At 44.1% G+C, this 20,263-nt stretch overlaps 2 protein-coding genes across 4 annotated transcripts in view; one reads left to right on the top strand and one right to left on the bottom strand.

Annotated features, from left to right (window-relative positions):
* The window catches only part of NRGN (neurogranin), a 26,006-nt gene extending 11,338 nt beyond the window's left edge, over positions 1–14,668 (top strand). Inside the window, exons 2-3 of the mRNA XM_087706324.1 lie at positions 1,623–1,837; positions 14,358–14,668. Coding sequence (XP_087562450.1) covers positions 1,623–1,829 — 207 coding nt within the window. The 3' untranslated portion in view covers positions 1,830–1,837; positions 14,358–14,668. The remainder of the gene's footprint in view (positions 1–1,622; positions 1,838–14,357) is intronic.
* A 38-nt stretch (positions 14,669–14,706) lies between these two features.
* VSIG2 (V-set and immunoglobulin domain containing 2) overlaps positions 14,707–20,263 on the bottom strand; it is a 41,531-nt gene continuing 35,974 nt past the window's right edge. Inside the window, exons 7-8 of one of the 3 annotated variants that reach the window (XM_087706321.1) lie at positions 19,543–19,642; positions 14,708–15,312 (exon numbers count right to left, since the gene is read on the bottom strand). In XM_087706321.1, the coding sequence (XP_087562447.1) occupies positions 15,280–15,312; positions 19,543–19,642 (133 nt within the window). In that variant the 3' untranslated portion in view covers positions 14,708–15,279. Of the gene's footprint in view, positions 15,313–19,341; positions 19,643–20,263 lie in introns of all 3 variants that reach the window. The other 2 variants (XM_087706320.1, XM_087706323.1) reach the window with 2 other exon arrangements.

Raw genomic sequence — 20,263 nt, 5'->3', positions numbered from 1 at the left:
CGCTCTAAGCGGTTTACAGAGTCAGCATATTGCCCCCAACAATCCGGGTCCTCATTTTACCCACCTCGGAAGGATGGAAGGCTGAGTCAACCTTGAGCCGGTGAGATTTGAACAGCCGAACTGCAGAACTGCAGTCAGCTGAAGTAGCCTGCAGTGATGCACTCTAACCACTGTGCCACCTCGGTTCTATGAAGAATGGTTACTAGAACTGGGTATGTCTAGTCTAATGAAGAGAAGGACCAGAGTAGACATGATAACAATGTTCCAATATCTCAGGGGCTGCCAAAGAGAGGAGGAGGTCAAGCTATTTTCCAAGGCACCTGAAGACCAGACAGGGAATAATGAATGGAAACTGATCAAGGAAATCAATATCTATATCTATACTTATACCTATACCTATACCTATACCTATACCTATACCTATACCTATACCTATACCCATATCCATATCCATATCCATATCCAGGTAAGTAGGTAGGTAGATAGTTATATCACAGCATTACTTCCAAATTATTCCAAAGCGTTGCATTTAGGTGAATGATTCCATTATTGTACAAACTGGGGGTTAGTAACCAAGAATGGATGACTGAAGGAAGATGACAATTAAAAGGTGGCTTTTGTGGTAGCCATCAGGGTGGAGAGCCTTTAGGAACCTGTTCAGCAGAATGAGTCGGAGTGCAGAAAAGCTGCCCTGTGACATACAAAGAACTAAGCAAAATTGTACCTACCACCATCTAAAGAACTCAGTCCCCATAAGATTTAGTTATGTAACTGTCCTATTTGAGTTCAGAACATGTGTTTGAATGACACACTCGTCAACACTTGGGGAAACAACACCTCTCCTCAGCTAAATTGAGCAGCAAGAGAGGTAGAACAGCAAAATCCCATTTGAAAATGGCAAAGACAGATAGAAACCTACCCCTGGGCATTTGTATCCTACACGCGTAGCACATTTTTGTAGGAATCCTTCCTTGCACTCTTTGAATAAAATCCTAGTTAATGTAGAACTGGATTCCTGAAGATTTCATTGATACAGCTGTAGTATTTTCTTGAAAACATGTATATTCCAGTGGTGGGTTTCAAATTTTTTTAGAAACTCTTCTGTAGGTGTGGCCTGCTTTGTGGGAGTGGCTTGCCAGCCATGTGACTGGGCGGGCATGGCCAACCTGTAAAATGTGGTGAAACTCACTTAACAATGCTCTTAAATACTAATACTCTTGCTTAGCAACCAAAATGTTGGCTCAGAAACTCTGGCATTTGAAGCAGGCAAGTCTTAAAGCTATCAAGTTACAAGACCCTTGAACCCCTAACCCTTTAGAAAAAAAAACCCAGGGGTGTTCAAACTTGACAGCTTTAAGACTTGTGGACTTCAACTCCCAGAATTCCTCCTCTCGCTCTTCATCTTGATGATGTGTGGACGGGCGGGGGGAGGGAGCTGGAACGGGTTCTAAACAGCACTGTAGATTTGTGGAACCTCTTCTGTAGAAGAGGTTAGAACTGGCAGGAACCCACCTCTGCAAACGGTCTTCTTTGACGGCATTGCCCAGAAGCACACCTGTGGAGGTAAGTTGATGCAAAGAGCAGGCAAAGTTTCACTGGTGCTGATTTTGTATCCTCATCAGGAAGGAGCTTGCACCAAACTGGATGAAGACATCTTGGATATTCCATTAGATGATCCTGATGCCAATGCAGCTGCTGCCAAGATCCAGGCCAGTTTCCGTGGTCACATGACCAGGAAGAAGATTAAGGGGGGTGAAATTGAACGCAAAAGCAAGGACCCTGAGTGTACAAGCAGCACCCGGACTGGAGACTTGCGCAACGGAGATTAAGCAGCCTGGTAAGGATTCTCCTCATCTCTTCCCGATAACATAATTTCAGGCTATTGTGAGATTGTTCTGACCTAGGCTTCCCCCAAAAGTATGAAGCAGATTCCTGGTCCCGACAAAACCCCTTTTATTAAATGAATGTGAATTCCTCTGGTAAACAGTCTTTCGAAGGTAGATTTATGACCACAGATCTTATCTAGCATGGAAATCTGCCATGTAAATCTTTTCCAAATGCAATGCTGTGCAAGAAAAGACTTGGCACAGAGTCTCTGAGATTCACGGACAGATCTTCACACTCCTGAAACGAACGAACGAACAAGCAAACAAATCGTTTCCCGCAAAAGCCCTCTCCCCTTTCACTCTTATTTCCTATGGGAGGGGCCATTCACCGCCCACCTGTGGCTTTACTCCCAAGTCGACCCTGATTTCTCAGCTGTTCTTGTCTTCTGGCAGCTCTGCGCATGTGCACACTGGGAACAGGCTCCAGCTGTTCCTCTGCCTCACTGCTGTCTAGCTCCACAGGTAGCTAAGAACTGCCAGATGGCCTTGGCCCCATCTCTGCCTCCGACGCAGAGCCCTCATCCGAGCCTGGCCCATATTCCTTCCCAACCTCCTCGCTGTCTGAATCTGCTGCCAGCTCTGCTGGCCACTGGCGGGCCACAACAGAGATGACTTTTCCTAAGCACCTACTATATCCTACTGTTCTTTCTGTCTCCCCCCAAAAATAACCCCGTGAGACCATGATAGATTGGCCCGAGTGAAAAGCTCAACATCTGTGGTTCATTCTTACATCTAACTGGCCCATCAGAGCAGGAAGGTGGGGAATGTTGAGGGCCGCAACTCTCAAGGAAATGCATCTGGTGGGATCTGGCAGAAGGATCTTCTCTGTGATGGTTCCCTCTGTTAAGAATACCATTGACCCAGAGATAAGATCGGGCTTCCTTCCACTTGCTTTACCACAAAGCCTTGAAAACATGGTTTTGTAGAGACCTGAGAGACCGCCACTTACCTCCCAACGACCAACAAGATCACACAGGTTGGGCCTCCTCCGGGCGCCGTCGACCGGACAATGCCGGCTGGCGACCCCCCGGGGGAGGGCCTTCTCTGTAGCTGCACCGGCCCTGTGGAACGATCTACCCGTAGAGATCCGACCCTTACCACCCTCCCAGCCTTCCGTAAACCCATCAAGACCTGGCTGTTCCGGCAGGCTTGGGGCTGTTGACTAATCCAGCCCCACTTAGGTGGAATGCATGATGTGGAATTTTAATAATTGTATCTTTTTATGTTTAATTTTTTTCTATGTTCTTTTTACCCTGCCTGTAAGCCGCCCAGAGTCCCAAGGGAGTGGGCGGCATACAAATTTATTAAAACTAAACTAAACTAAGCTAGGCAGGCTCATGGACCCAATTCAGAGCCAATCAAGCGGCTTGGTTTATTAAGGGGTGGGGAGGTGAATTTTTAACTCTCGAGTTCTCAATGTTGGAGTCACTGTGTGTGAATTGGGAAGCTGTATAAATTCATTCAATACATAAATACCAATAAAAGAGAACATTTATAGCTCAGGGTTGAACGGTGGAGTCCTTGGTGGCCCCTGAGCTTGGTTGTTTTCTTCCAAACATTTCATTACCCAACTACAGTAGGTAACATCATCGGTGCTCAAAAATAACCAAGCTCAGAAAGCACTAAAGACCCCACAAATAAAGAAATAAACAAATTCTAGTTTGCTGCAGTGCACAAAACTGGGGAAAGATTTGTATCACAGCAAATCAAAATCTAAGTGCTTCTGGGTTCACGAAATCTTATTTTTCAAAGGCCATCCTCCAAGTTGGCTACCTGCCCATGGTATCTATTTCGGTAAACTAGAAATTTCTAGGATTTTTCCATAACAAAAATGTTGATCTTCCTCCCTGCTCCGTTCATTTTTTCCTAACAAAAAGCAGCAGAACTGAACCTCTACATGCGAAAGAACATTGAGATACTGTAAAACATACTGAGTGATGTGTTACACACCACTTGGGCCAGCTTGAACTGAACTCGTGAACCACCACAACAACAACAAAAATCCTTCGTGATTCTTACATAAACAAATGCAAAGAACTCACAACGAACAAGCCATGCTGGTGAGCTTGTCCTGGGTGTGCATCCTCAGTTGATAATCTTGGGCAGGGTTCTCATAGGAATTGAGATCTGGAGGGAAGTAGGCTGAAGAAACTGTAGCTTAGAAAGCTTTGCCCTATATACTTAGCCATATATTGAATATTAGGCTTGACAAGGGGTGTTAGATTTTAATGTAATATGATTGCACATGTATACTGTCTTCTCTTATTTTTTCTTTAAAACTAAGATATGTTAAGTATATTGATATGCAAGCATAAATACCATCAACATAGAATGGAGTTTGCTCAGAAGCTGAAATACACCAAGTGAATGAGAGGAAGAGTGGGAAACAGAAGAGAGAAGAAAGATAGGAAGAGAGGAATAGGAGAGAGGGTAAGGGGGGAAGATGAAGAGGATAAGGAGGAGTGGAATGTAGAGAGAGGAGTAGGAGAAAGGAAGGGGAAGTAGAGTAGGAAAGGATGATGGAGGGAAGAAAGGAGGTAGGAGACAGGTAGAAGAAAGAGGTGTATGGAGAGCAGAAGAGCTAATAATGGGTTTTTATCTTTCTGGGCGTTGATGACAAGAGGAACTGATGTAATTACTACTTAATACAATAGGATATTGGCTATGTAATAGTATACATGTGATTATATGTTATGAAAATGGAAAATAAAGTATATTTAAAAAAAAGTTATTTTCCATTTAACTTCACTAGTTTTACATTATTTGGTATTAAAATTGCAGAGTTTTCACATTTACTGTTCAACTACTCAGGTGAGAGCTTGTCGTGAGGCTGCAGTGAGCTCAGCCTCTCAGGCGAGAGCTGAGGTGAGGCTGAGCTCGCTGCTGCCTCACCGTGGATGACTCAACTGTTTAAAAAAGCCTCTAAAAAAGCGCCCCCTACTACGAGGCAGGAGAACTGCGTCCCTCACCTAGTTTGACTTTTTAGGCGTTTTATGATTGCTTAGCACTAGCAGAGTTAAGCAGAGGCCTTAAAAGCCTAAAAAGTCAGACTAGGTGAAGCATGCAGTTCTCCTGCCTCATAGTAGAGGGCGCTCATTCTTCCTGTGACTCAGCGGCAGCAGAGTAAGTGACAGCCACAGAGTGTGACTCAGGCGGTCAAGATGTGATGACATCAGTGCCTCACCAGCCATAAACCTCACCACACGTCACTGGTTCTACAATACCTTTGTGCACCTACTAGTGTATAAGTACCAGCAGGACATAGGTCAAGAGGCCAAGCTGGTAGCTACAATCATGGGGCTGATGCCCTTTCCACATGCTTTTTAAAAATATATACATACCATCTTGACATTTTTTTTGCCCTTTATCACCATGGTATTGATTTAACAAATTTTAAAATTTCTTTAATATTTTCTTTTTAAACTGTTTTTATGTAAACCGCCTGGAGTCTCCGGGATTGGGCGGCATACAAATCCATTAAAATTGAAATTAAAATTGAAATTGAACCACTGGAAAAAAGGATGCGAAATAGAGTTGGTCACATAGGTGACCTGCTTAATGGCCATCCTGACTTAAAACTGCAGGTTCCACTACGACTGTAAGTCATACAGGATTTGTATTCAGTTCGGTGAAAAACAGATGTTCCTCTGGCTTATTGGAAAGGTTTCTGGCAGAGCAAATTCTTGCCTATTTCCCCCCTGCTCTCAGCTGAGGTGGCCAATGCCATGTGCACTCAGCTGTTCTTTGTCTGCTGACTTTAAATTAGCAATATCCCACAAGCTGTGACAATGATGGAGTAATGATAAGGCTGGCTGAATGTCTGTTTCTCTTCTTGGAGCAATTAATGCCTCTGAGCAGTCAAATAATAAGAGGGTCTACTATTTTTAAAAAGCAAAACGCACTTTTAATCTGTGAGGGCCATGTGGGGCTAGTGGATTACAGTCTGGGAAGCAGACGGAGCTAAGGGAAAACCGATTCGATCTAATTATAAATCTAGTTCAAAATAAAATGAATCACAAAAGCAAATACGATTTACCTTCCACAAAGTAACCTTCCTTTCTGTAATATTCAGGATGAAAACGAGGTCACGACTTTTAGAGGAGCACTGGAGATTCCAGTTGTCCACTTCTACATTACTACATTATAAAATGATAAATTATATGTAACAATAGCATATTTGCCCCCAACAATCTGGATCCTCATTTTACCCATCTCGGAAGGATGGAAGGCTGAGTCAACCTTGAGTCTAGTGAGATTCGAACTGCCAAACTGAAGCTAATAGTCAGCTGAAGTAGCCTGCAGTGCTGCACTCTAACCACTGTGCCACCTCGGCTCTTATACACTAGATCAGTGACAGAGAATCTTATTTGGCTCATGTGCCATAAGCGGGGGGAGCGCAGGGGAGTCGTGCGCGGGCATGCCACACGCAGAATGCTAAGCACATGAACCCAGCGTGCATGTGTGCATGACCAGTGCTTCCTCCCCCCATTTTTGGCGAGCTTTTTTCACTCTCCCCAGGCTCCAGAGACTTTATAGGAGCCTGGGGAGGGTGAAAACAGCTTCCCCTGAACCCCCCCCCCCCCCGAGGCCCTCTGGAGGTTTCAGGAGCTTCCCTGAAACCTCTGGAGCATTAAAAACCAGCCCTAAGGGGAAACCAGAAGTTCGGGAACGGACTTGAGGTTTGCTCATAGGACCGTTTTTAGCCCTCCAGAGCCTTCAGGAGACTTCCCTGAAGGCTCTGGAGGGCCAAAAACGATCCTACAAGCAAACTGGAAGTGACTTCTGGTTTGTCCGTAGGGCCGTTTTTCGTCCTCCGGAGCCTTCAGGGCAGTGGTGAGTTCCAGATCCCGTTGCAACCGGTATGGTGCAACAGGGCCCAGCATCCCCCAAATGCATGCATGCAGCACGTGTGCACACGTGCATAGCATGTCCATGCATCCTTACCTCCACAATACCTTCACGACACTCCAGCTGCTCGGCGGAGCATTGCGCAGGCGCCGTATGCTCTGTCACATGCGTGGAAGCCCCAAAGAGCTCAAATACAGGTAAGGAGCTCAGGTGGGCGGGTGGGCCCTCCGGAGCACCATACCAGAACGGTACCCGGTGCTCCCGGCAGGCACAGGTATGCCTGTATGGGGGCGTACCACCTGCAACCCACCACTGCTTCAGGGGCCTTCAGGAGGCTTCCCTGAAGGCTCCAGAGGGCTAAAACCAGCCCTACGAGCAAATTGGAAGTACGCTCCTGTACATTCCACAGACATCAAGCAAACTAAAAGATTTCTTGCCCAATAATAATGTTTTTTTAAAAATGCTTGGATTGCTTCAAATATTGGGAGGGGGATACATCCAAGTCACTAGGTTTTGTCCCCTCTGTTTTATCAAGTATGCAAATTCCTTGCATATATCAGTGGCTCACACACTCACTGTAATTGCATAGACTTCGAGCTTCTTATAAAATGATTGTACTCCAAATTACAGGTACCAGTTTGCAGGGGTGGAGAAGCATTTGAAGAAAACAAACGCCTTGGCTGATAGACCAATTAAGATGGAAAGGAAAAAAAGCAACTTCCCCTGTGTTGAAAAAAGCTAGGGAGAAATTAGCTCCCTAAGCTGCTATAAACATGCTGAAGAATCCAACTAGGGATAGATTGAAAGTATCTGGTGTGTATTGTTGATCAGTAAAAATGCATTTATGAGAGGGAAGGGAAGAAACCATTGACAGGGTCACTTTCTCCAACTTAGGGGCAAGAAATGTTTTTAGAGGTGTGGAGTGGCCACAAGTCCCCCTCCGCCCCCGTGATCAAGAATTCCAGAGGATGGGGAGTTGAAATGATGAGTGGACACCCAGAACATTTGAGTTTTGATAGCTGGGCTGGTGGTAGTTATATTTTGCTTTTACCTTATTGCAAACTCTCTGTCTCTCTGTCTCTCTGTCTCTCTGTATCTATCTCTCTCTCTCTCTCTCTATCTATCTATCTATCTATCTATCTATCTATCTATCTATCTATCTATTATCTAGATCTATCATCTCATATCTATCATCATTTCATATATCTCTGTATCTCTGTATCTCTGTATCTCTGTATCTCTGTATCTCTGTATCTCTGTATCTCTGTATCTCTGTATCTCTCTCCCTCTCTCTCTCTCTCTCTCTCTATCTATCTATCTATCTATCATCTATATCTATCATCATCTCATATCTATCATCATTTCATATATCTCTGTATCTCTGTATCTCTGTATCTCTGTATCTCTGTATCTATCTGTATCTCTGTATCTCTGTATCTCTGTATCTCTCTCTCCCTCTCTCTCTCTCTCTCTCTATCTATCTATCTATCTATCATCTATATCTATCATCATCTCATATCTATCATCATTTCATATATCTCTGTATCTCTGTATCTCTGTATCTCTGTATCTATCTATCTATCTCTATCTATCTATCTATCTATATCTATCTATCTATTATCTATATCTATCATCATCTCATATCTATTATCATTTCATATATCTCTGTATCTCTGTATCTCTGTATCTCTGTATCTATCTATCTATCTATCTATCTATCTATCTATCTATCTATCTATCTATCTATCTATCTATCTATCTATCTATATCATCATCTCATATCCATCATTTCATATATCTCTGTATCTCCCTATCTCTCTCTTTCTCTCTCATCTATTATCTATCACATATATCACCTATCATTATCATCTATCATCTCTCTCTCTCTCTCTCTCTCTCTCTCTCTGTGTGTGTGTGTGTGTGTGTTTGTGTCTGTCTGTCTCTATCATCATCTCTCTCCAACCCTCCCTCCCCCTCTCTCTCCCCCTCTCTCTTTCCCTCCCTCTCTCTCTGTGCTCTTTGCTATATGATCTTTTTCCAGATTATCAAATAAATCACTAGTCTGGAAACTCTCTCTGTCCTAGTTTTCACGTGGAAGACAAATCCTACACACTGATAGTTAGCATGGAAACCAATAGTAACTCCCTAAGGGAGATGAAGGGACTGGATTGCCATTTGAATTCTTCCATAGCAACACCAGCTCAAATTCTTCTCATCAGCAGAGTCTATTTTTAAAGGCTGGCAAGAATAAAGTACATAAAGGAGTAAATCAACATTATAGGTAGAACAAGAAAGTCCAAACTCAGAGAACAATTATGCTGCCATTATTCTAAGAGGACTGCTTTTTAATGAATGCGTTTGTTGTGCACATTTGCTATGAAGAACTCGAAGAAGTTCTTCTCTTTTCCCTCTTTTTTCCTTTTGTGGTCTGTTCAGTTTTAAATTCAGAAGAAAGGATTTCATTTACTTGACTTTATTTTCCCATAACAAGCTAAACCAGCACCAAATAGGGATAGCAGGGTTTAGTGCAATGCATGAATTCAGTCCCAATGCCTTATTTGTTGACACCATTCCAGTGGTGGGTTTCAAAAATTGTTCAAACCTACTCTGTGGGTGTGGCCTCCTTTGTGGGAGTGGCTTGCCAGCCATGTGACTGGGTGGGAGTGGCTTGCCAGCCATGTGACTGGGTAGGCGTGGCCAACTTGTAAAATGTGGTGAAACTCACTTAACAATGCTCTTGATTAGCAACCAAAATGTTGGCTCAGAAACTCTGGCATTTGAAGCACGCAAGTCTTAAAGCTGTCAAGTTACAAGACCCTTTAACCCCTAACCCTTTAGAAAAAATCCCCAGGGATGTTCAAACTTGACAGCTTTAAGACTTGTGGACTTCAACTCCTAGAATTCCTCCTCCAGTCATGTTGGATCAGGAACTCTGGCATCGAAGTGTGCAAGTCTTAAAGCTATCAAGTTACAAGACCCTTGCACCCCTAACCCTTTAGGGGAAAAAAACCCAGGGGTGTTCAAACCTGACAGCTTTAAGACCTGTGGGCTTCAACTCCCAGAATTCCTCCTCTTGCTCTTCATCTTGATGATGTGCGGATGGGTGGGGGGAGGGATCTGGAACCGGTTCTAAATGGCACGGTAGATTCGTGGAACCTCTTCTATAGAAGAGGTTAGAACTGGCAGGAACCCACCCCTGGGCTTCACTAACAATGATGGCTCTTCCATCCCAAAGATCAGCCCACAGATTTCCACTGCTCTCCTCTCCTCTGCCTTTTACGCATCCGTGCATCAGGCACTGGACCCAGCTGACCCTCCTCTTCCTCATCAGCCACCTCCAGACATGGAGGCTGTTGACTCTTCCTCGAAGGGCTGACGGACGGCTCAGTCTCCACCTCTGTCTCTCTTTCTGATAGCTCCATTCCCTCTTCCCCCTCAGAGCTCACAGGTTGCCTTGATGCTGACCCTGATTCCCACACTGCCTCCTTGTCTGATTTGGCTGCTGGAGGGGCTGGTGGCTGACAGGCCACAACACAATCCCTCTCACTCAACCTAACCCACCACACAGGATTGTTACTGTGGGGAAAATAGAAGGAGGAAGATGGGGGGGGATATATTCGCCCCCTTGAATTATTTTTAAAAATAATAAAGGCAGGACACAAAAAAAATGAATATCTCTCCAATCATCACTGAAGCTGAGAAGCCTACTGAAATAATTAATTGATATTAATACAAGCATATTAAGAGTCAAATATCCTTGTGCTAAGGAACTCTAAAAGCTAATATAATTAGCACCTATACACAGGAGGCATCTCCTTCCATTTATCTCTCTCTCTCAGATTTTGATTGCTTTCTTAAGTGCCAGTAACACTTGGGCAAGTTGGCTCTCCAGGCGTGTACTGTTCCAGAGAAAAGGGGGCAGCCATTGAGACTCTGGATAGGGCTGGGATTAAGAGAGTAGTTTAGTTTTTTTCTGTGAGATTACTATTTTATGGCTTGCACCAGTGGTGGGTTTCAAAAAATTTTCGAACCTACTCTGTGGGTGTGACCTGCTTTGTGGGAGTGGCTTGCCAGCCATGTGACCTGGTGGGAGTGGCTTGCTGGCCATGTGTTTTCTTTCTTTCTTTCTTTCTTTCTTTCTTTCTTTCTTTCTTTCTTTCTTTCTTTCTTTCTTTCTTTCTTTCTTTCTTTCTTTCTTTCTTTCTTTCTTTTCTTTCTCTCTCTCTCTCTCTCTCTCTCCCTCCCTCCCTCCCTCCCTCCCTCCCTCCCTTCCTTCCTTCCTCTGTGTGTGTGTGTGTGTGTGTGTGTCAGTGGTGGGTTTCAAAAATTTTTCAAACCTACCCTGTGGGTCTGGCCTCCTTTGTGGGAGTGGCTTGCCGGCCATGTGACCTGGTGGGAGTGGCTTGCCGGCCATGTGTTTTCTTTCTTTCTTTCTTTCTTTCTTTCTTTCTTTCTTTCTTTCTTTCTTTCTTTCTTTCTTTCTTTCTCTCTCTCTCTCTCTCTCTCTCTCTTTCTCTCTCCTTCCTTTTGTCTCTCTGTCCCTTTTCCTTTTTTCTTTCATCTCTCTCTCACTTTTTCTTTCTTTCTTTCTTTCGTTCTTTCTCTCTCTCTCTCTCTCTTTCTCTCTCCTTCCTTTTGTCTCTCTGTCCCTTTTCCTTTTTTTCTTTCATCTCTCTCTCACTTTTTCTTTTTTTTCCTTCTCTCTCTCTCTCTCTCTCTCTCTCTCTCTCTCTCTCTCTCTCTCTCTCTCTGTGTGTGTGTGTGTGTGTTTGTGTCAGTGGTGGGTTTCAAAAATTTTTGGAACCTCTTCTGTAGGTGTGGCCTGCTTTCTGGTGGAACCTCTTCTAACTGGTTCGGTAGATTTGACAAACCGGTTCTACCAAACTGGTGCAAACTGGTAGGAACCCACCTCGGGATTGCCCTATAGTTTTCATGTGTTTCCCAGAGAAAAAAAAGACAAGGAACTATGCAATCAGTTTTCAATAATCACCTTCAAAGAGCCCATTGCTATTTCTGGTCTGGATGATCACTGGGACTTACAAGAAGGTTCTTCTAATTCTTTGCATATACTTAGTGGTCACCTGAAATTTTGCAAGTCCAGATGTCACAACCTTCTTGGAAGGTCTTGGAAGACGTTTATGAAATCAGAGATTCTCCTGGGTTGGGACAACGTGGAGGAAATGTATTTTGGATAGAGAGACCTTGATTAAGCTTCTCTAATCAAACAATTTAAGGTACAACTGAATACTTTTTTTTCCTGTTGTACTGTGATGGAGTTTATGTCCAGATTTAGCTTGTTTAATGCAAAGGCTGCTCATCTTGTCTAGAATAGTTTCTCTACATTTTCCAACAAAATCTGTTCGATGCTTGAGTTTGGTTTGCTACGTGTCAATCAAAACACTTGGTAGGGACACAAACACATATGTCTCCAATTTCCCTATCAACCTTGATGTCCAGGAATACAAAAGGAGAAAAATATAACTCAAGATTGCAAAATTTTACAAATGATGCTCTCTACTTGAACATTTATTTGAGTGACCACAGGCACGGCCTTTTCACAAACAGATTGTTTTTGATGACTTTCCCTGTTGAATAGGAAAAAAGGAAAAGCCATTTTCTGTTGTAGCTTGAAATACAAAATCTCTGCTGGATTATTCTTCATCTCACCCTTTTTTCATATTACTAGGACAATTCCCCCATCCACCCCCAATAATCAAATAAATAAACCCAAATAAAACAATTCCATTAATACAACATAGTAAATGCAGCAAAATATTGTTTAAAATGCCATCTCAATGTTTTAGGATATCTTTTCCCATTTATCAGTGACTTAACGTTGGTTTAAAAACACCCTTGTTCATTGATCAGTGATTTGGGTGAACCCAACTGTGGCAGTTGGCAAACCATACTTAATTTGGAGCTGCCAACTATGGTTTATTCAATATAGGAAGGTTAAAGAAACTACAGTTTAACATCCTGTATATCCAATTGTTCACCATGGATTATCCTTAAGGGAATTTTCTGCTTTTCCAGCTCAGTTGTGATATCCTGGAGGTATCTACTTAGATTTAAATTAGATTTAGATTTATTAACATTTGTATGCCGCCCACTCCCTCGGGACTCTGGGCGGCTCACAGACAAGACAAAAGAAACATATATTAAAAAACTTAAAATAAGGATACAAGTATTAAAATTTCACACCAAGCATACTGCTAGAGTGGGGCCGGATACCAATCAACAGCCCCAGGCCTGCCGGAACAGCCAGGTCTTAGTGGCTTTACGGAAGGCCAGAAGAGTGGTAAGGGTCCGGATCTCTACGGGTAAATTGTTCCATAGGGCTGGAGCCGCTAACAGAGAAGGCCCTCCCCCGGGGAGTCGCCAACCGACATTGACCGGCCGATGGCACCCGGAGGAGGCCCAATCTATGTGATCTAATTGGTCGTTGGGGGGTAAAGGAGGCGGTCTCTCAGGTAGCCAGGTCCTAAACTATGTAGGGCTTTAAAAGTAACGACTAGCACCTTGAAGCGTGTTCAGAGGCCAATGGGGAGCCAGTGCAGTTCGCGGAGGATAGGTGTAACATGGGTGTATCTAGGTACACCCATTATCGCTCGCGTGGCTGCATTCTGGACCAACTGCAGTCTTCGAACACTCTTCAGGGGCAGCCCCATGTAGAGCTCTAATTCAGGAGTCCCCAAGCCCTGCTATGTAGATTGGCAGTGGGCCATGGGATGCCAGCAACTGGACTGCATAAACAAGCGAAGCCCCATCCATGGAATGCAGGCAGCACCCGAAACCCCTCCGGAGAGGTGGGAAAACCTCTCTCCATGGAACCAGTTCCAGGTGTCCAAAAGATTGGAGGTCACTGGTCTAAAGGAACCCCAGTGCTAACCAGATGGTCTGGTGCAACAAGGTTTAGGTTTTTTCCCCCCTAAACTTCTTAGTTTATTTTGATTGCTCCATCTAAGCAACCATAAGAGAAAAAGGAACTGAGATTCAGAAAGGTGCCCCTTCATCCCCCTGATGTAAGACAGTCTGGAAGGGCTGATTTGCAGGAAGTCGCTCAAGGCAGTACATATCCTTCTAGAGTCCCATCAGGTCATCCTTCATCCCTGAAAACATGACCAACGACCTTGCATTAAAGCTGCCAGGGCTTCCTGGGGTAATTGGCAAGCCAAAAAAAAAAAAAAAAAAAAAATCAAGGCCTTGAAAACAAGGCAGAGCAGAGCAGTTGACAGTAGCCATCTGGTAGAGGGTGACAAGAGCCAAACATCCTTCAAGCCTACACTTCCTTTGCAAAGGTTACGTCCCAAATCAGCTTCCGCATCCTACTTGCCTCCCCTCCCCGAGTCAAACGGAGACACCCAGTTCTTCAGAGGATGCTTCCTGCACGGTCCATCTTTCCCCCTGCCTTTCTCCAAAACTGATTGTCCTTTCCAAATGACATGAATACCAAATCCGTCCCTCTTGGGGAGCATTTGGTACAGTCAGTCCAAGCTCGGAGAGACAAATGATTCTTGGCCAGGAGACAAAGTCATTCTTGCCTGCCCAGATTGCAATGCAAGTGTTTGTTGTTGTTATCTCAAATACCAGATTCAAGTGATCTGTTTTTCTTCCCCTCTCCAGGGACTAGAGAAGAAATGGAAGGAACCATAGCATCCAGAGAGGTTCCCGATGGTCCCCTTGAATTCACCCTCTGCTTCCAGAAGAACCATCCTATTGTCTGAGCACAGGACAGAGACGGTCTTCTCTTTTGGACTGATTTTGCTTTCAGAACCTTCACCACTGCCCCTTCTCTTAAGAATACCGGTATCTATTCTGCCTGCCTTTTCTTCCTGCACAGATCCCAGGATTCCTCTTGGTTCCCCTCCCATGTCCATCAAAATATCCACCCCACCACCCCAAAGAGAGAGACTACATTGGTGCAATATATAATAACATTTACTTCTTGGTTGAATCCGTTGCCCCTTAGGATCTCTTGGTCTTTTATACCTGCTCTTCAGTTCGTTGCTATTTCCCATCCATCCAACAGTCCCCGTGAGGCAGTGGGCCTTTATGGCAGAGTCCTGGATTCTAAGCAAGATGGGCAGTGGAGAAAAGTTATTTAAATAGATATGGTTTCAGGCTTTTAGGTTGATTTTCGTGACTGGTCAATAGAATTTGAGACAGATGATAACGTAGTTTAGAAGCATTCTTGCCTTGGCTAATGGGACCGAAGACAGACATAATCCTATTCCAGGCCACAAAGCAAGATTCCCAACTTTCATTTTAACGAATTAAATTATAGATTATTTTCACCGAAGTGTAATAGGAGAGAGAAAAATAGATTGGCAATATCATAGGCACCAGCCAACAGGTGGCACTTTTCTCCCCTTGTCTTCTATACATTCTGGGAGAGATCATAACGAACGTTCTGCCATCCCATCCCTTAATTTGCAAATAGACATCCCTCCCTCTCCACTCCACTGAAAACATTATGTCTGCCTTCACCATTGATGGTGGCAAGTGTTGCAGATGGCCACAGAGCCCTTCGGATTAAGCCTGTGTCTTAGAAATCTCTTCCCATGCTGCCTTCATCTGCCTAAAAGAAAGAGAAAAAGCAAATTGTGATCCACCTCCAGCCAGAAGAAGAATGCCATTCCTTGTGTAGTGCAGACTGTTGTTCTCCCAACCTCCCTCTTGCATGTTGCATGCTAGTTTATGCCATTGTACTCAACACTTCTGCACCCCTCTTTTAGAGATGTTGTCCAGATGACCTCCCTTTGATCCATCCAGTCGTCGTAGAAATATTCCCTTTCATCAGTGATTTGAAACAGAGATATTATTAATCCTTTGGGTGTCTCTGGTTGTTTTGCTAATGCCATGACTTCTTTTTTTTCCAAACCAACAGTAGCTGTAGGATGGTCACTGCTTCCTAGAACCTTTGAGCCAGGGGACACGATGGCCTCTCAGCTCGTTTACTTTTACTATCTGCCCGCCTGCAATTGGCCTGATTTGCATGGATCCAAATGGACAATTGGTGGCTAAGATCTTTCCCCCCCACCACCACTGCAAACCATTTCTGACAACCCTAAGTTTGGGAGATGCTATCTGCATGAAAACATTTTGCCTGTTTAGCTGATAATATGTTCAGCCTCCCTCCCAATTGCTCAAAGCCTCCTGGATCTTGCTTTGATACATTGCACTACAGCTTCAAGTGATCCAGTTGGGCTTCTAATCTAGCGATCCAAAGAACAGCCCAGGTTCCCTGATTGGCTAGCAGCTGAGAAAAGAGAGACCACCTCAACTTGTCCCTTCAGTGCCTCCAAGAGTGCATGTTCATTCATGTTACCCCTAGGTATAGATAGTCACTTTATGGCCAGTGGTGATGGTGGAAGTGGAACTGGAGAAAGAGTAAGGTGGAAGCATTCACGCCAACATTCTCCTTTGCATTCTCTGTGCCACAGGGAAGAATGGCAAACTCCATTTAGTCAAGTCACCACAAGACGCAACTAAGGCCATGTAGGAAGTGGCCTTTTCTCATTCAGCTTCACTTAACTCACACCTGTCCTCTCCTCTCACTTGTGAATATCTCCTGCTTGTCTTCCTTTTCCCCCTTAGATCTTCTCTCTCACCCACCGGCAGTTTGGCAGAATCTGCTGCCTTTGTCTTTTTTTAGTATCTCTCTCTCTCTCTCTCTCTCTCTCTCTCTCTCTCTCTCTCTCTCTCTCTCTCTCTCTCTCTCTCTTGCACGTGATGTCTTCTACTAAGATGGAATGTCAATAAAGAATGTTGTTATGTAAAACAAGAGTACTGAGGTCTTTAGAAGCAAGTCTATATTTTTATTTATTTATTTATTTATTTATTTAATTTAATTTATTTATTTGACTTATATACCGCTTCATAGGGCTTTCAGCCCTCTCTAAGCGGTTTACAAATTTTTTTAGCAAATTGAGTCAGCAACTTGCCCCCACAGTCCGGGTCCTCATTTCACCCACCTCGGAAGGATGGAAGGCTGAGTCGACCTTGAGCCGGTGAGATTTGAACCGCTGAACTGCAGATCACAGTCAGCTGAAGTGGCCTGCAGTACTGCACCCTAACCACTGCGCCACCTCGGCTCTTTCATTGAACTCTTCCAGGCAGATGTGAAAGGGTGAAGCTGGGTAGACATCCCATTTTGAGGTGGGAAGAAAAAGGGGGACATTACAGCAAAAATCAGAATCCATCGAAGTTCAGCTTCTAGAGTTTTTATTTTTTATGGAATTCATGGCAATTCCTGCTTTAGTAGAACTTGGAACAAGAGATGTGGTGGCTACCTGTACCAGCTTTGAGCTGGAAACTGAGCTTTTAATCTCCCATTCAACATTTAAGAACTTTTCCTCTTCATTTCCTGGAGATGCTTCTGAAGACATCATTGATGTCTAATTCCCCAAGAAGCCTCTTTTAATTGCAAATATCTTTTTCCCATGGAAACCAAGAAACATAAGACAATTTAAGAGTCAATCAATGTAAGACGCAGAAAAATATGGACCTAGAATCCACAATGGGAGATACCTTTTCTCTTCCCAAAAGAATCCCTATTAGGATTCTTTTATTAGGGTCACAATAAGTCCACATTCTTATGCCAAAGCCATTCAATTATGATGGGTGGAGGGGAAACAAACTGAAATCTTTATGTTAGCTTTTGATAATGAATAGGCGTTTCGAGTGTTGATATACATCTATACTTTTGCTTTACAAAACAGAAGCCTGTACAAAATTGCAAAGGGACATCTCATCCTACCTATGAAAGGAAATGATTGTTTGCACACTTGCATTTAGCCTAGATACAAGTTAGAAAGGGAAGAAACATGTGTAACTTCCACTTGTCTACTCTTTGCATTTCAAGTCAAGTTCAAACAATTGTGGTTTTCAAACCATCTCAAAGGACAATTTCATATAGAGCATTTACAGTGTGGGAAGTTGCTGCAACATGCCTCTCTTATGCCCTGCACCCCTTCCCTCATGAGTGACCGTGTCCCTTAAAAAGAGTCTGGTTAGAGCCAGAGATGCAGATCAAGGAATAGCAATAGCAATAGCAGTTAGACTTATATACCGCTTCATAGGGCTTTCAGCCCTCTCTAAGCGGTTTACAGAGTCAGCATATCGCCCCCACAGTCTGGGTCCTCATTTTACCCACCTCGGAAGGATGGAAGGCTGAGTCAACCTTGAGCCGGTGAGATTTGAACCGCCGAACTGCAGATAGCAGTCAGCTGAAGTGGCCTGCAGTACAGCACTCTAACCACTGCGCCACCTCGGCTCTTATAACTCCCCAGAAATGAAAGTTAAAACAGCAACTTCCATTCTGCCCCCAGAATGGAAAAGTTGGGAGCAGAAAAATCTACAGTATACCGTGGCATGACAAAACCGTGCTCGACTAAAGCGTGCCCGATTAAACCGCGTCGCTGACATCATCAACAGGGCGACAACAGCCAGCGCGGAGAAAGAAGGGCGCTTTAAATAGCGCTTTGAAAGCAAGCCGATTCAACTTAAGGTAAGGGTTAGGTTTAGGGTTAGGTTTAGGGTTAGGTTAAGGGTTAGGGTTAGGTTAAGGGTTAGGGTTAGGTTTAGGGTTAGGTTAAGGGTTAGGTTTAGGATTAGGTTTAGGATTAGGTTTAGGGGGGCTAGGTTTAGGGGTTAATTTTAGGTTTAGCGTTTACAGCGTGCTTCTGTCTCCGCGCTGTTGTCGCCCTGTGATGACGTCAGCTACGCGGTTTCATCAAGCGCTTTAGTTGAACGCGGTTTTGTGGGACAACCCTACAGTACTACTTCTGCTCATTCTTACTAGCATAGGAGATAGGTCGGTGACGTGCAGTCAGGGGAGGCAGGGGAGGCACAGCCTCACCACTGTCAATCATGAAAAGGAAAAAAAATGTAAACGGGAAAAAGCGAGTGCTGAGGTTAGGCTAGCTAGCTGCTGTCACACCGTGAATGACTGCCTGTTTAAAAAAAGCCTCTAAAAAAGCGCCCTCTACTATGAGGCAGGAGAACTGCATGCCTCATCTAGTCTGACTTTTTAGGCGCTCGAGCAGAGTTAAGCGAGGGTTAAAAGCCTAAAAAATCCCGAGGTAGTTGAGGCACGCAGTTCTCCTGCCTCACAGTAGAGGGCGCATTTTTTAGAGGCTTCAACTCTGTCATTCTGTTTAAAGCTGCGGCGTCGCGCTCACTCTTCCTCCTCTCTTTCTCCGTTTCTGATGCCCCCCACGCCCACCCCACGCTCCCTCTTTTCTTTCAAATGTCCTTTTTTTCTTTTTTCTTTAATAATGCCACTGACTAAAAAGCACTTTCTTTCGCCCGCCTGAGCTCACAGCAGAGCTCAGGCGGGCAAAAGAAAGTGCTTTAGTCAGTGGGGTGTCGGGGGGAGAGGACTGCCTCACCAGCCATAAACCTCACCGCACATCACTGAGATAAGTAGAAACTTTTGTACACTCAGTCTAGCTAAGAAATAACAAATAAAGTTGAAATGAGGATTTTTTTTTTTCATGCGGATGGTGACATTTTCTTGACCTAACCTGTCCGACGACACAAACAAGCATCGCAAACAAATAAAACTTAACCTGCAGGAAATAACTTGACAGGAAACTTCACAAACCTGCAGGGAAGTAACTTAACAGGTATCAATGCAACACAAGGATGAGGAGTGGTAGATAAAGGCCACGCAACACAGATGGGATGGGTTTTTCAGATGAACCCCACTTTCACTGCAGTAAAACACAGCTGGCCTTTTAAGGGGGGAAATAGAAATGCAAATTCAGACTATGAAGTTCTTTAGTTGGGATTTGGTTGTACTGACTGATCCAGGTCTAGAAGAGACATTTTCCAGGAGTTGGCTTTCGGATTTACTGTCCCTTTTTTCCTTGGGGTTGAAGATTCCAGGAGCAGCGGCGTCCTCCCTTGAGAGAGAGGGGGGGAGGGAGAGAGGAAGAAAGAAAGAAAGATTAGTTGATCTCCAGTAACTTTAGGTTTTAAGCTTCCAAGAAGCTCTGATTTTCAACCATTTTTAAGAGATATGGTTAGCCTTAAGTATTGATTGGCTACCAACTCTTTGTGATCCTACCAAAGAGGTGGGTTCCTACCAGTTCGCACCTATTCGGTACAACCGGTTCGTCAAATCTACCGAACCGGTTAGAAGAGGTTCCACCAGTGGACCCGGAAAGCAGGCCACCTACAGAAGAGGTTCCAAAATTTTTTGAAACCCACCACTGACACACACACACACACACACACACACACACACACACACTGACACAGAGAGAGAGAGAAGGAGAAAGAAAGGAAGAAATAAATAAAAGAAAAAAGAAAGAAAAAGTGAGAGAGAGATGAAAGAAAAAAAGAAAAAAGGGACAGAGATACAAAAGGAAGGAGGGAGAGAGAGAGAGAGAGAGAGAGAGAGAGAGAGAGAGAGAGAGAGAGAGAGAGAGAGAGAGAACACATGGCCGGCAAGCCACTCCCACTAGGTCACATGGGTGGAAAGCCACTCCCACAAAGGAGGCCACACCCACAGAGTAGGTTCC

The sequence above is a fragment of the Thamnophis sirtalis genome, unplaced genomic scaffold, assembly GCF_051295495.1.
Source record: "Thamnophis sirtalis isolate CommonGarterSnake01/CBP01778 unplaced genomic scaffold, rThaSir2_p1.2 scaffold_2, whole genome shotgun sequence".
NCBI classification, from domain to species: Eukaryota; Metazoa; Chordata; class Lepidosauria; order Squamata; family Natricidae; genus Thamnophis; species Thamnophis sirtalis.
This window is presented reverse-complemented; position numbering and strand designations above follow the sequence as displayed.